The 15,841-nt window shown below is 43.6% G+C and overlaps 2 protein-coding genes across 5 annotated transcripts in view; one reads left to right on the forward strand and one right to left on the reverse strand.

Annotated features, from left to right (window-relative positions):
- Window positions 1-3,054: 3,054 nt before the first annotated feature.
- Window positions 3,055-15,841, forward strand: part of LOC124150358 (centrosome-associated protein 350-like) — a 74,891-nt gene continuing 62,104 nt past the window's right edge. For 2 of the 4 annotated variants that reach the window (XM_048381970.1, XM_048381971.1), the window contains exon 1: window positions 13,063-13,257. In XM_048381970.1, the coding sequence (XP_048237927.1) occupies window positions 13,101-13,257 (157 nt within the window). In that variant the 5' untranslated portion in view covers window positions 13,063-13,100. Of the gene's footprint in view, window positions 3,187-13,061; window positions 13,258-15,841 lie in introns of those variants that run through there. The other 2 variants (XM_048381974.1, XM_048381973.1) reach the window with 2 other exon arrangements.
- On the reverse strand, window positions 4,346-8,006 carry LOC124150373 (proline-rich P65 protein-like). Its single transcript, XM_046522372.2, has 2 exons — window positions 7,990-8,006; window positions 4,346-5,192 (listed from the first exon to the last, which is right to left on the reverse strand). The coding sequence occupies exons 1-2, from the start codon at window positions 8,004-8,006 to the stop codon at window positions 4,346-4,348; spliced, it is 864 nt and encodes a 287-aa protein (XP_046378328.2).

The raw sequence follows: 15,841 nt of genomic DNA on the forward strand, positions 1-15,841 counted from the left end.
ACCTAACAACACTGCCCATGCAAGCAAGCATCTGTTGCTTATCTCGGACCTGGCATTGCTGAATGATTTAGTAGTCAGACAATATATGATACTTTTAGTGGTGAAAGAGGGGGAGAATCCCTGTACGAATTTTGGTCATGCCAGAATCCAGTGATCGTGGGTTCGAACTCCAAATCCACCCTGATCATGATCGGTAGTGTGTCAGCGCCATACTCGTTCTCGTAGGCTCTACCAAAGTGGTAAATCACGCACGCACGCGCGCGCGCCCAAGGTCAGTCTGCAGCTCAAGGCCCGGCGCTTAGTAGCAGTAGCGGCAGCTGTAGTGGTGGTTTACTTGTTTAACGCACTGAACTCTTGAGCTGAAGTCGTGACACGTCTTCCTTTGATTAATACACGTAGCTGAGGTAGTAGTAGTGACGTTGTAGTAGTAGTAGTAGTAGTAGTAGTGACTTACGTAAGAGTGATGGTTGTAGTAGTAGTGACGTTGTAGTGGCAGTAGTGACGTTGTAGTAGTAGTGTTTGTTTCTTTGATTAACATCACACACAAAAATATTCCAGCTTTCTGGCGGTGATATTTAAATCGAATCTGGACCAGACAATCCAGTGACTGATATCATGAGCATCGATCCACGCAATAGGGATACGGTGAACTGCATCAACCAAGTCAGTGAGACTCACCAACCGATCCCGTTAGTCACCTCTTAAAAACATAGTCGCATCTTACGACAAGCATGGATTCGTAAAGACCTATTCTAACCCGGACCTTCACGAGTCAGCAGGGGTACAGTAGGGCTGGGACGGGTAACTCGGGTATTCGGGTCGGGTGGGTACTGAGAAGGACCCGGGTACCCACAGGACCACCCGGATCCGTGGTTAGTCATGTGATATCTTGTTTAATGACAAAAACTCACTATAGCTCAGTGGTTACACTATAAGTCGCTAATATTCGCATTTCTTTCTAACCATGCACACATTCCTTTTGACTTGTATATGTTTGAGTAAATAAAGCTTCAGTCAACTTCAGTGTATGCATGACCAGATCGTTTTATACGTGTATCTAAATACATTTTGTCCAGGGCTACGGTCAAACTATTCCCAATTTTGTACATATCTATTGAGACCTACAGCGGGTACCCAGGTATGGTCGGGTAATAGGAGGGTGGATACCCGGGTAGTAAATTTGGACTCGCCCCAGCCTTAGGTGATAGTAGCGATGATTGTAGAAGTAGTTGCACCAGGCAATAGTCATAGTAGTAGCAGTACTCGGCAATCTCAAGCTATATCACGGCGGTGCATGATCGAGTCTTGACAACCAGTGGCTGATATGATGAGCAACGGACCACGCCGTCGGGGTACGATGACAGGCAATCAACCAGTCGCCTCGTGCATCAAGCATACACGCAAGGTTACCGACGACAGTCTTAACAATGACTCCACAAACGAGGGCAGAAGCACTAGCGCATAATAACAATAAGCTAGCTTACAGTTTTGCATGTCATTTTAAACGAGGCAACCTTGTCTAATCAGGTTTTTGTTTCGTTTGGTTTGTTGTTTTACGCCGCACTCAGCAATATTCCAGCTATATGACGGCGGTCTGTAAATAATCGAGTCTGGACCAGACAATCCATTGATTTACTTCATGAACATCGATCCACGCAATTGGGATCGATGACATGCATCAACCAAGTCAGCGAGCCTGACCACCCGATCCCGTTAGTCGCCTTTTACGACAAGCATAGTCGCCTTTTACGGCAAGCATGGGTTGCTGAAGACCTATTCTATCCCGGATCTTTCTAATCAAGTAAGTTCTATTTTAAACATACCTAATTCACATGTCCCTCAGCATATATATGGTGCTCTTTGCCCCTGCTCTCTTAAACCGTTAATTTCAGAAAGTAATGGTGCGTGTCTCATTTCTCAAAAGTGAGTTTTATCCGACATCACATCGATTACATCCGTTAACTTCAAACAGATGTTTCAACAATCTGACATTACTTTTCTTGGTGACGCATGTGTGATATTTAGCTTTTGAACAGTGAAAAACGGCATAATTTCTTAAATAGCATGTCTGGTCCTTTTTCACGGCATGTGGGTGATAAGACGGGATCGCATGATGCTAAAACCGGGCTGTATCCGACAGTGGGAGTCGTCACTCGTATACAGCAGTGTGTCAACATGTTATCCGTGGATCTTCTCTTTTCTTCATCTAACTTTCAGAGGAATAAAGTTCATCTCTGAGGAGACGGATACCCATGCACAGCCCTGTTTCACATCCATCACGCAGGACTTGGCCTGCACTCGTGAAGACCCTTCAGCCATTACTCTACAAGGCCGGCAAAAGCAGAGCACCAGCGCGAAGATAAATTTTAACTTAATGCAACGCTATATTGATGTAACGAGCTAAAAGCCAGCGAAGCTTTAGCATATTTTCTGCGCATATTCGGCGAGCATGGCGAAAACTTCATTGGGGGTCCAAGTTAGCTGTTCCAATACGCCCCCTCCTTCAGTCGCGCTTACATCAACTTGGTACATGGTTCCCCATTAACGTTGTCAACTGTCATGCGAACATTATTCCATCGAAATGTCACTTCTTCTTTATGGGAAGGGTATGGTTAGATTTAATGAAAGACAAAATTTTACTCAATTGCGCGTGTGTACTACTGTTTCGGCCATTGGATCTAAAGCTCTGCCCCCCTCCTCTAAGATAGACAGGAATGGCTATAGTCTGTTCCAAGTTGGTACTGCCACGATGTTTCGCTATGCACGCTCCAGGAATTGCAAGAATGCAGTAGCGTTCGTTCATGTTTCACACATAGCAGACGTGCATGTGCGCAACCCGAGAGTCTATGCTCGTTTCGTGATTCTCTGGTGACGTAAACGGAAGGTGGGTTGCACGCCCCCTGCCTTGGCATACGGTGCATGCATTTCACACTGTAGAAGAATTTAATAAAACCACTTTTTCGAATAAAACTTTTTTTTACAGTTGCGGGAACTCTGTATTGTCCTTTTCGGAAGTTTGACGAATATTGTTGACTTGAAATGCTCCCCTTCGATCTGTGCCGAGAGTTCAACATAACTGCTGTCGCGTGCAGCTCGTGCTATGGCAGTATTCACAGGTCACGTGACCAGGTACTCGCGTGGCTGTCGACTGTCAGGTGCGACGATACTCAAGTCAAGACTTGAAAGGTAATTTTTATCAATACTAAAACTCACAATAGATATGTGTACCCTACTGCAACACATGATGGGGCACGGGTGGCCCAGTCGTCTAAGGCGCAGCGATTCGCTGTGCAGAGTTGCATCCCTTGGGTACGCCTGAAACCCATGATTGTGGGTTCGAATCCCGGTTCGCCCCGATTTTGTTTCAAGGTTTGTCAGTACCATACCCGTGCTCTGGGGTTTCACCGAAGAGGTAAACGTCTGAGACCTGCATAACTTCGGGCTTTCCTCCCACATTAAGCTGACACTTCGTGATGTAACTGTAATATTGTTAAAAACGGCGTTAAACCCAACTCACTCACACACACATGAGTCCCAAAGAGGGACAGGTCTGCCGAAATTGCTAAGGCAAAATGCAACCTCTTAAACACTTAAAGCCACAACGACAACCTTGAAGCCACACCGAACAAACCGTAACGAAGTCAATCTGAGATATTGATAGTTTGTTGTTTTCAAATCCAGCCAATCCGGCAAAAGTAACTATAGACCCCCTGATGGCTAAAATGAAACAAACAAGATATAGTCATTCGATGGGGATGTGTTTGATCCGGGTATCAGAGTTAGAACCTTGGTTTGCAGTTTTTCAGCGAATGTTTTCAGACTAGTGAGTGAGTATGTTTTTTTACTTTTTACGCCGCTTTTACCAATATTCCAGCAATATCACGGTTGGGGACACCAGAAATGGGCTTCACACAAAGTACCCATGTGGGGAATCGAACCTGAGTCTTCGGCGTGACGAGCGATCGCTTAAACGACTAGGCTACCTCGCCGCCCCTTTCAGCCTAGTAACGTTTTAATAGCGTTTATAATTGTTTGGTCAAATCCAATGTTCAAGTGTGTATACTTTCTTCAGATTAAATATTTATGTGATATAAACGTAGAAAACAAACATATTATGAAAACAAAACGAGTTTTTACAACAATGACTTCCTGAAACGTTTATTGTTTTCAAGGAACAGGCGGTATTAAGTTGACGCACAATACTGTTGACATTAATAAACCTACAGTGGTATCATTTTTTTCATAATTAATCTTTTTAAAGTAATAGCTACATTGTTGTAATATCATTTTCTAATGAAGTAGATCAGTGGATCAGTAATATATGGTCATTCGTCTGATCAATGTTTTATGAAAAGAAAGTTATTGACAAAACCCACATCTGGTAATAGGAGAGAGAGAGAGAGCGATACGCCCTAAAAGAGGGGTAGGTGATATCACGGTAGGTGTTGTCGCGGTAGGTGCTGTCACGGTCACGGTATGTGTTGTCACGGTGGCTGCTCTCACAGTAGGTGTTCTCAGGGTAGGTGTTGTCTGGGTCACGGTAGGTGTTGTCTGGGTAGGTGTTGTCACGGTCACGGTCACGGTAGGTGTTGTCTGGGTCACGGTAGGTGGTGTCAGGGTCACGGTAGGTGTTGTCTGGGTCACGGTAGGTGTTGTCTGGGTAGGTGTTGTCACGGTCACGGTCACGGTAGGTGTTGTCTGGGTCACGGTAGGTGTTGTCTGGGTCACGGTAGGTGGTGTCTGGGTCACGGTAGGTGGTGTCAGGGTAGGTGCTGTCACGGTCAGGGTAGGTGCTGTCACGGTAGGTGGTGTCAGGGTAGGTGCTGTCACGGTAGGTGGTGTCAGGGTCACGGTAGGTGTTGTCTGGGTCACGGTAGGTGGTGTCAGGGTCACGGTAGGTGTTGTCTGGGTCACGGTAGGTGTTGTCTGGGTCACGGTAGGTGTTGTCTGGGTCATGGTAGGTGGTGTCAGGGTAGGTGCTGTCACGGTCAGGGTAGGTGCTGTCACGGTAGGTGTTGTCTGGGTCACGGTAGGTGGTGTCAGGGTCACGGTAGGTGTTGTCTGGGTCACGGTAGGTGTTGTCTGGGTCACGGTAGGTGTTGTCTGGGTCACGGTAAGTGGTGTCAGGGTAGGTGCTGTCACGGTCAGGGTAGGTGCTGTCACGGTAGGTGGTGTCAGGGTCACGGTAGGTGCTGTCACACTAGGTGTTGTCAGGGTAGGTGCTGTCACGGTAAGTGGTGTCAGGGTCACGGTAGGTGCTGTCACGGCCACGGTAGGTGTTGTCACAGTAGGTGCTGTCACGCTTGGGTACCAGGGTGCATGGTGATCTCCACTCACTGTCACGTGGTTCGATGACGTCGTTCTCCTACATATTTACTTGACCTCTTTCGGAGATACTCTACATCTATGTAATGACTTACTAGTGAGTGAGTGAGTATAGTTTTACGCCGCTTTTAGCACTATTCCAGCAATGTGACGGCGGGGACACCAGAAATGGGCTTCACTCAATGTACCCATGTGGGGAATCGAACCCGGGTCTTCGGCGTGACGACCGAACACTTTAACCATTAGGCTACCCCAGCGCCCCTAATGACTTACTAGGTCAGTACGACCAGGTACATCCGGAAACTACTCGACAAACAAGTGAATTAATTCTGACAACTGTCTCTGTTGTTCTGGACTAAGATAACTAAAAGTGACAACACTCTTTCCACGATCATAAGATACCTCTGCTAAACACAGAGTCGATTACAATATCGCGAGCATGCGTGTATAAATCACTGTCAAGGAGTGATGCTACCAGATAAAAGCTAATTTCACATCCAGATGGTTTAACATCTCTCAAACATTACATGCGCACTGGTAGATTCAGTGTTTCACTCATTTCATACGGATTCAACAGGAGAGACAGTTTATTTGTTGTTTAAAGCCGCCCTCAGCAATATCCCAGCTATATGACGGCGGTCTGAAAATAATCGAGTCTGGACCAGACAATCCAGTGATTGCCATGAGCATCGATCCACGCAATTGGGATACGATGACATGCATCAACCAAGTCAGCGAGCCTGACCACCCGATCCCGTTAGTCGCCTCTGACGAAGAGAAGAGACAGTAGCAATACCTTTAGTGGCACACGTTAAGGTCTGTCATGATCTTCCTTGATCATATTCATATGACACGATCGGTTTTTTTTATTTTGGCGGCCTGGAGTTAGGACAGTGTAATCAATTTCATTGACTTCCTTCACATAAGAACCATGGTGCCTAGCCGTCAAAGGTTGACCAGGGACATTTTGTCATAGTTGGATTTAACTTTGTCCTGAGAGAACGTCATATCTTCACTTTCATCTTTAGTAGCCCTCAGAAGTCAATTCCGTAAAAGCTGTCACAAAGTCTAGTAAGTTCAAATCTGACTGGTCATAACTCTTTCTCATGCTTTAGGGGGCGGTGGGGTAGCCTAGTGGTTAAAGCGTTCGCTCGTCACGCCGAAGACCCGAGTTCGATTCCCGACATGGGTACAATGTGTGAAGCCCATTTCTGGTGTCCCCCGCCGTGATATTGCTGGAATATTGCCAAAAGCGGCGTAAAACCATATTCACTCACTCACTTTTCGAAATTCAAATTCTTTCAATTTCAATTCCATTTCAAGCTAAATGTGGTTCAGCATTTTCTGAAAGATGTATCATTCATATTTCCCTCTCCATCAAACCTCCACAGCAAGTTTCTAAATGTCCCTTTTTCTCACTAAAGGCTCAGCACCAAGGCTATAATACAGATCTGACATCTTGAAAACCCTGACTGCTTCCTCACTTGGAGACTCAATAAATGTCTCAACCTTGAACTCCACACTACAAATACTGATTTCACAATAAACATGCGCAAAGTAATGACGGTAGCATGATGGCGGGCAAATGTAGCACTGAGAACAATTGTTTACAAGTGTAGAATGTTCAGCAAATTGAAATTCCGGTCAAGACCCCCAATTTCTGTTACGAGGTGATTTCCAAAATGAAAGACAAAGCGTCGCCTGAAAACCAAAGTGTTCTAAGTCCAATTTTAGTAAAAATCATGTCATGGGTTTAATGGTTCGTTATACATATCTAGCTTCTGGAAAATTACTGGCCCCGAAACATGGATAGAAAGCAATTTTTCAGATATTTCAAGTTGCTCTTAGTTTCAAATCTAAGAGAGTCTATGTAACCGTCCAATGACAAACTGTTTTGAAGTCAGGTGACATGGAGATAGAATAAGTTGGACTTGAAAGCTGGACAAAGCGGGCAGTTTCAGTTCTGCCAATTGAAATCCTTAATAATAACTAGACGTTTCTTTCTTTCGATGAACTTGCTCGCGGACTAATGACATGCAAAAAAAGGTTAAAGACGGTATTGAAACTACGCCTAGAAGTTGGCGAGACTTTGAGTTATATGAGAGAACATTTTCAACATTGCAGCTTTACGGGCTGTTAATAAAATCAGTTTGGTTTAGATACTTCCAAAGAGATTGACCTCACTTTTGTCCCTAAGGCCGAAAACCTCCATTTGTTAAATTTGCCTCATGCCCGTGTGTAAACTCTGGCTCCTTGATAACTGTGTCAAATGTGAATCTCATAAATGTTTACACGGTCTGCGATGACTTTTCCGTGATAAATAGCAAACGTCAAGCCCAGAGAATAACCAGTCTCGATTATCCGGCGAAATAGGTTCCTTTGGGCGTAAAAGGGTATGAAAGGATCACTGAAAGTCAGTGATGACACCACGTGTCCGCGACACGGGAAAGCATGCCTTGTACCAGTAGTGAGTGAGTGAGTGAGTGAGTGAGTATGGTTTTACGCCGCTTTTAGCAATATTCCAGCATTATCACGGCGGGGGACACCAGAAATGGCCTTCACACATTGTACCCATGTCGGGAATCGAACCCGGGTCTGAGGCGTGACGAGCGAACGCTTTAACCACTAGGCGACCCGACCGCCCCTTGTACCAGTAGCACCCACCATATGTTTGCTTCCATGTTTATGTCAACGCATCCTGATCCCAATGTTCTGGCTTATGGTGACTGCCGATAGAGCTCATAGTTACTTTTATAGTTATATTCATGTAAATGTCAAACCTCTTACACTTCCAGATTTTTCAGTGATGTCTCATGTCTGTCTGTCTAAGTTTAGGGTCGGTGGGGTAGCCTAGTGGTGAAAGTGTTCGCTCGTTACGCTGAAGACCCGGTTTCGATTCACCACACGGGCGGGCAATGTCTGAAGCCCATTTCTGGAGCTGGTGCTAAAAGCGGAGTAAAACCATATTCACTCGCTCAATCAATCTAATTTTTTGTTTTGCTTCTTAAGTTTAAATCTTATGAGAAGTTTTGCGCGTTGTTCTAATATGTTGTTTAGTTTGTACGACAGCTAAGCCCAAACAAACAGCCTGGTAAGAAGCCAGATCGAGAATTTGAAATCTCTTTCTCCATTTTTGGAAAACGTTGCTTTTTGTTTGCTCTAGTAGTTCATAGTCAAGTCAATACAATCCTTTGAATTATTAGAGTTCTTATATTAGATGTTCATGTTAATATGATTTTGAGATAAAAAGAAATTATATCTTTACCCTAGAATTTAAAACTAGCCTTTGTATCTTGTGCATTTGTCACTTAATGTTTTAATGTCCCAACAAATATTTAAACATTCTTTCCAAAGTTGATTTCTCTTTTAAGAAGGAACAAAATCCCAGCCCCCCCCCCCCCCCCCCCCCCCATGACCATACCCCAAAAAAACACAGGACACTCCATATTCTTTCAGTCATTTGCTGGCTGCCACAGACAGACACCACAGATATATCTACAACAGCCCCCGCCAACACTGACATTGCTCCACATAAGACACCACACAGGGAAACTGTCGCCAGGCTTGTTTCACTACGGAAGGAATCTGTCGCCTAGGTTCGTATTAACACACACCATAAATATACTGATTCAAATTAAAAACTTCACATTTTTCAAAGTAATCCAATATATGATATACAACGGACAAATGTATCAGAGAAGGCACTTTTTAATCATTAATGGCCAAAGAAGGATTTTAATTAACGGTGGTAACCATAATTTGTTATAATAACATCAACAGTTTAAATCATAAGTCCCAATCACGAGAATCTGATGACACACAAGTTCAGTAGCGTGTATGGCCACCATGTGCGTTGACAACTGCCACATAAGGCCTCCGCATGGACCTTGTGATGCTTGTGAACACATGATTGGGAAGACTACGCCATTGTTGCTGCAAAATGGTGCCAAGATCTTGCAAATTCTGTGGTTGGTTCTGGAGAGTGCGCAGACTTCTGCCAAGAGCATCCCAGACGTGTTCGATGGGATTGAGGTCGGGAGACCTTGACGGCCAGTCCATGATGTTGACTCCCGCATTCTGAAGGAAATTCCTTGTCAAAATTGCTGTGTGGGGTCTGGCATTGTCGTGTTGGAAGATCAAACCGGGTCCATGTGCTGCCATAAAAGGCAGAAGTTCTGGTGCCAGTACCTGGTCGCGGTAAGCAGCAGCGTTGAGGTTGCCACGGATGACAAGAAGCCTGGAACGTGCATTGCCACAGAAAGCACCCCACACCATGACACTTCCGCCTCGAAATCTGTCAACTTCCTGTACACAACACTGGGCGTAACGTTCATGAAGGTGAGCAGTTCTCAGACGTTTTCGAACAGTTTGCGCACTCAGTCTACCCCTAAACAGTTCATTTCTGGTTGATGTAGCCGTCAAAAATCGGTTACGGAGGTGACGTAAGACAATCTGACGATCCTCTGCATGTGACGTCACACGTGGTCGACCTGGCCGAGGGCAATCAGCGGTGGTACCCGTTTGCTGTCGACGCGTCTGTAAATCATAAACAGTCCGTCGACTACAACCCATCGTCCTTGCGACTTCAGCTACGGACGTTCCCGTCTGCAACATGCCGATGGCACGTTCACGTTGCACATTTGAAAGGCGTGGCATGACAAATGGCCGTAAAGACTTTTGTTTTCTTGTGTTTTTCTTTTTTTGTTAATGACTGCTAACAAGTATGGCTGAAAACACGTGCGGTATTATGGCCACGTGACCAGTTGCACGTGAAAAACCACTTTTGCCACTATAGTGCTGTGCACATGATTTTGATCGATTCACCTGCACAAAAACAGGTGTTATCTGAAGACAATACGTGGCCATTACTGTTTAAATACACAATAAGGGCCCACAAAGATAACTGGTCAAAATGTTAAAATTTTAGGATTGTGAAGTTTTTAATTTGGTTCAGTATATATAAGGTATTAGCCCTACCTCTATCGTACAGGGAAGCTTTACCATCTGTGGATGCAGGCTAACGAGTAGCCTTGCTTCAAGGCTGGACAGAAAGAAAGTTCCATGGATGTGTAGTAATTCTATCCTAATAGTCAAGTCTGTATATGTGGACAGTAGATTCCAGTCTCTGAAGGGACAACTTGTTCTTATTATTTACAGAAATTATGATTTGAACTAATAACTTGTCTTAGAGACTTGTGCAAGTCTAGCCAATGATCAACATAAGCGCCGACCAGGTACCCATTCTCTACTTTCATTTCTTTCTTGCTATTGAAAATATAATGTAGATATTCCGACTAGCTAGTTTTATTTTCTATCCAGTGAGCTTTAATATAATCATTCAGCTGCCAGATATGAAAGTTCAAAACGGGAAAGGAATTTTCTGTCAAACTAAGATTTTTTAAGGCTACACAAATCTATAATTGGCCAGTAAACTTATCTAGCTAACCCGGTTGGGTAGTACTGTTGAACAATTATTTCACACAGTGCATGCAGGCACAGTTAGTATTAGTCAGGGGGTTGCGGGGAGGCTGGCCCTGCAGAACCTGCAGAACCTGGTCTGTATCGTGTATCACAACAGTCCCAACTATACATCACAACCGTTCTGTGATACGTTTTGTTTGTTTGTTTGTTGTTTAACGCCGCATTCAGCAATTATCCAGCTATATGACGGCGGTCTGTAAATAATCGAGTCTGGACCAGACAAACCAGTAATTGACATCATGAGCATCGATCTACGTAATTTGGATCTGATATCATGTATTAACCAAGTCTGCGAGCCTGACCACCCGATCCCGTTAGTCGCCTCTTTCGACAGCCATGGGTTGCTGAAGACAAACTGTAACCCGGATCTTGAAGGGTATCTGTGATAGGTCGAATTAATCACACGACTGCCCCACTGTCTAACATGACTGTTCTGTAAAAGGAGGAATTAATTACAAAACTGACAATCAAGCCTCCTGTCAGTTTTCATGTATGTGATATCTAACAACAGTGTTCCTGATCTGCTGATTGCTGCCAACTTGAAACTTTAGTTGAAATGTCAAAGCGACGTTTTCTTATATCTTTGCTTTCTATCTAAAGACAACGATTTGGGTATGAGTCTGGAGAATGTCCAGGAGCGTGTTGCACATGCTTGACAACCAGACAACTGCAGCTGTGATGCGTATCGTCGTCTGGCTAGGTTCCGTCTAGTGATAATGTCGCTGTAGATTGGGTTCGCATCCATCTGCTTAACAAAAAAATAGAATACGAGTTTCAATGAAAACACGTTTTCTTGTCAACTGACCCACTTTGTCGAAAACGTTTTACATATATACATTAAATATAACACAGCCATGCTTATTAGGGGACCGACCCGTGAAGATTCGGGATAGAATAGGTCTTCAGCAACCCATGATTGCCGTAACAGGCGACTATGCTTGTCGTAACAGGCGACTAACGGGGTCGAGTGGTCGGGCTCGCTGACTTAGTTGATGCATGTCATCGTAATCCAAATACATGGATCGATGCTCATGATGTCAGTCACTGGATTGTCTGATCCAGACTCGATTATTTACAGACCGCCGTCATATGGATGGAATATTGCTGTGTGCGGCGTTAAACAACAAACAAACAAAACAAAAGGAAGCTTATAAGGGAGGAGTGTGTATCGAGTGGTCACAGCCGTTGTGTGATCAACAAAGACAATTTGTCACCGTAACCTGGCTGATTTAGTGTACCGCTATGCCCACAAAGGGGACGTATTCTCACTCTATCGACCAATACGCATGGCTTCAGTTGGGCTTTAGTCCCCCTGGCGCATCACGAACAAATAATAAGTTTGTTGTAGCCTTGTAAATGGAATTATCCCCTTCAATCCTGCATTCAGACCCAAGCTCCTCGACAGCCGGATTTCCACAGTTAAAGTGACACTTCCGTAAAGGTGCTTGAGCGGGACCATTGTCTTGTATAGCTTGGCCGTGAGGGCACATTCTCCTTTGACAGCATATCTTGAAAGTGACTGCAATCTACCCCAAATAACCGTTGTTGTTTTTAATAGAAGATTCGGTATACCGTCAGTAATGTAAGCCTCAAAATTGAAACAGTAAAATTCCGAACCATTGTTTTGGTAAAAGAAATTACCATGCGGCCATAGTGAGTGAGTATGGTTTTACGCCGCTTTTAGCAATATTCCAGCAATATCATGGCGGGGACACCAGAAATGGGCTTCATATTGTGTACCCATGTGGGGAACGAGATTGTGCCTTGGGCGTGACAAGCGGAATCATTTACCCTAAGGCTACCCCACCGCCCCTATGAGGTCATAACCCGAGTGTGAAGATCCATGCAACCATGACCTCATTCCCTAGCGGTATATGAGGCCATATTGCCATGGGTCAAGGAGAAGGCCAAACATGGCGTCACAGTTCCTGCAGGTGAATACGGAGATCTCAAATCCGAATGTTATATTAAAGATAACATCGCAGTACCTTTGCATTTGAAAATAAATATTTAAAAAATGGAAAACAATGTCAGTTAGGCTTTAATGCTCCTGGTGAAGCAGGATCTCGCAACAAGTATTTACATATATGTCGACTATTGCGAAGAAGGTGCCCTTGCATTTTTTCTAACAGTTTACTTTTCAGTCGTGTCGCATATCTATCATACATTTTACCGTAGACGCCGACGCTGTATGTCCGCTATCGCTTTAGATTAAGACTTGTTTACCAATCTGCGCGGTGGCACCAAAACGGCACTCATTTTAGAACAGATTATAGTTGGAAGCAAAATGGCTGATGGTAGTTGCGAAGGAATTTTTCAAGCCTGATGTTGCAATGCGGATAGTCATGGATAGCGCGAGCTCGGACCATAGTCCGCCTCTGAGTGAGAACGCAGGAAGCTCGTGGGCCAATTGGGAAAATGAATTAAGCTCCGTGTCTGGACTAAACTTAGGTAAGTCTCGCGTCCAGACTTTCTTTCTTCGTACTTCTCAGATCCCCCATAACCCAACTTCCTCCCATCCACGGGACTTGTGTTTGTGGAATTTGTGAGTTTGATAAACCATCACGCCACTTAACCTCTTGTTGGTATCCTAAAACGTGTGTATATATTGTCTAAAGTTACCCTTGTAATACCAAACAAACACTTTATGCGGACTTTAACGTACTTATTGCGTGACGCCAACAAAGTTTTGACATGCCCAGTCCCATCCTCCGACAACATATTTTCTTGGAAATATTTCGCGTAAAAAACCTTCGAATTCCAGACATGATGATCCTGTGGAGTCTGTTTATAAAGGGTCATGACAAGACGCATCTGGGAGACAATTCAAAGTTTAGAAGAGATGGTGTGAGATCTTAACTTGCTGCTGGCCTACAAGCTTCGACCTACTTAATGTAGCGAGCGCTGGGATATCCACAAGCAAAACATTTCGTTGAGGTCACAATGACCTGGTTCGAGAAGTTATTTAAGAAATGGCCGTGGAGCATTGGCAAACTGTTCTACTACCCAGCAGGGAGTGGGTCTTCATGCTGAAACATGCGACTTTTTGTTGGTTATTGCAAGCTGTAACCCCTACAACTAAGTCATTCATTCTTGATGAAATTGGACAGGTATTTTGGCAGACATGCTGTACATGTTTTGCCTGTGTTGGATTCCATTGATCTCTGTTTATACTTAATAGCTCGATGTGTCCAAACACATACCTCAATATTAATCTGTCAACTAAAACATTATTTGTTTCTGTAACCATGGCAACCTCACAATCAGCCTATTCCAATCTCATCAAAACAATGTCCTGACCGCCCACATCAGTTAAAAGCATGTTACTCAAAAATGGATTATTTGTGTTTGGCTTTAGGAAAAAATGATAATAATAACAATAATATTCAATGATAGATTTCACACCTCGTAGAAACCCCCTTTGGATTCAAGGTTAGGATAAGTCCTAGTACCCTTGTCTGGTTGTAAGACAGGCAACTTAATTTATTGTGTGTCATTGCATGAATCATTGCTGACACTACCAATCACTGGATTGTCTCGTCCAGACTGTTATTTATAGCGTGTCGTCATATAGCTTGATTGCTGCTGAGTGCAGCGTTAAACAACAAACACACCACAAAGTACCATGGCATTTAGAATTACTTGAGAAGTCCAATGAAAGACAACGTATGTTCTCATCTTCCTGTGTTGACAGCGCAAACAGGAGTTGACTGAAATATGAAGAATCTCCAGTGTTTCATTTTGAAATAATATGCATGGTACATACATTGGTATATACAGACAATGATTCATAGCCTCAATGGTACATTGCTGATGGTTGATAACCAGAAAACATGTTACAAGGTATATGGAGAGATGTGTTACTATAGTGATGTCTTGTTACAAAGTAGATATGGTATAATACATGCTATGTAGCAGTCTTGTAAGTGTATTGTTGCTAGAGAGATGTGTTACTATAGTGATATCTTGTTACAAAGTAGATATGGTATAATACATGCTACGTAGCAGTCTTGTAAGTGTATTGTTGCTAGAGAGATGTGTTACTATAGTGATGTCTTGTTACAAAGTAGATATGGTATAATACATGCTACCTAGCAGTCTTGAAAGTGTATTGTTGCTAGAGAGATGTGTGATAACATAGTTACACCTTGTTGCTAAGTAGATGTGGTATAATTAAGTACAGAGACAAAACCCTTTCCATATCCAATAGAAATCCCTGCATAAAACAGGGTGGATTGTACAATTCCGACTACATCATGAGCAGGATTGTGTTAATGAATCACTATCAAATAGTGATGATACCAGGTGTTCGCAAAAAGGTGAGCATATCCTGCTCACCAGTGGCAACCGTCACAAACATGCAAAGGCAAGTCAATTCTTCACCTGAAAAACCATGGGAACACATGGTGCAAGTCAAAATAGGGAATTGCATCGGGCATCGTTTTTGTCACTGATGCGTCAGACTTGGAAATGTCTTCCACATGTCTACGATAAAACATTTTGAAAACTTTGCGGAGACCTTGAATGTTGTAGCCTTGATCAAACAACTTCTGAGCAAGAGTTGTGTGACACTCCCTGTAATCTTGGCAGAAAGAGCATGCTCGATGGTATCTCAAAAGTTGTGAAATGTAAACGTCAAAGGTTGGAGCTGCTGGAATATTGCTCACCATGAAGGGAAAGTTGATTATCGGAAAGTTGAAGTCATAGTCATGTGGAGAGTGTTGTGTCACTGAATCATTATGCATAGATCTAAATATGAAGTAGATGAGTCGGTCTCACTGGTCGCCTTTATTGCTTATTCCGGTGGGTAAATCAGTGGAAGAGAATTGGCTATTTGATTATTATTGAATGATATCAGATCATCTATATACGTGAAGCTCAAGTTAAACTTCCTGGCCAAATTACCTTATTTTGACTTCATATGCTTAAAGAAACAGATCCTCAAGAAGGGGAACACAATTGGTGCCCCAGGGGATGCCTACTTCTTGCCTGAATGTCTTACCCCAAAATTGTACATACATGTTATCAATGAGGC

The sequence above is a fragment of the Haliotis rufescens genome, unplaced genomic scaffold, assembly GCF_023055435.1.
Source record: "Haliotis rufescens isolate VD_foot unplaced genomic scaffold, xgHalRufe1.0.p SCAF_4, whole genome shotgun sequence".
NCBI classification, from domain to species: domain Eukaryota; kingdom Metazoa; phylum Mollusca; class Gastropoda; order Lepetellida; family Haliotidae; genus Haliotis; species Haliotis rufescens.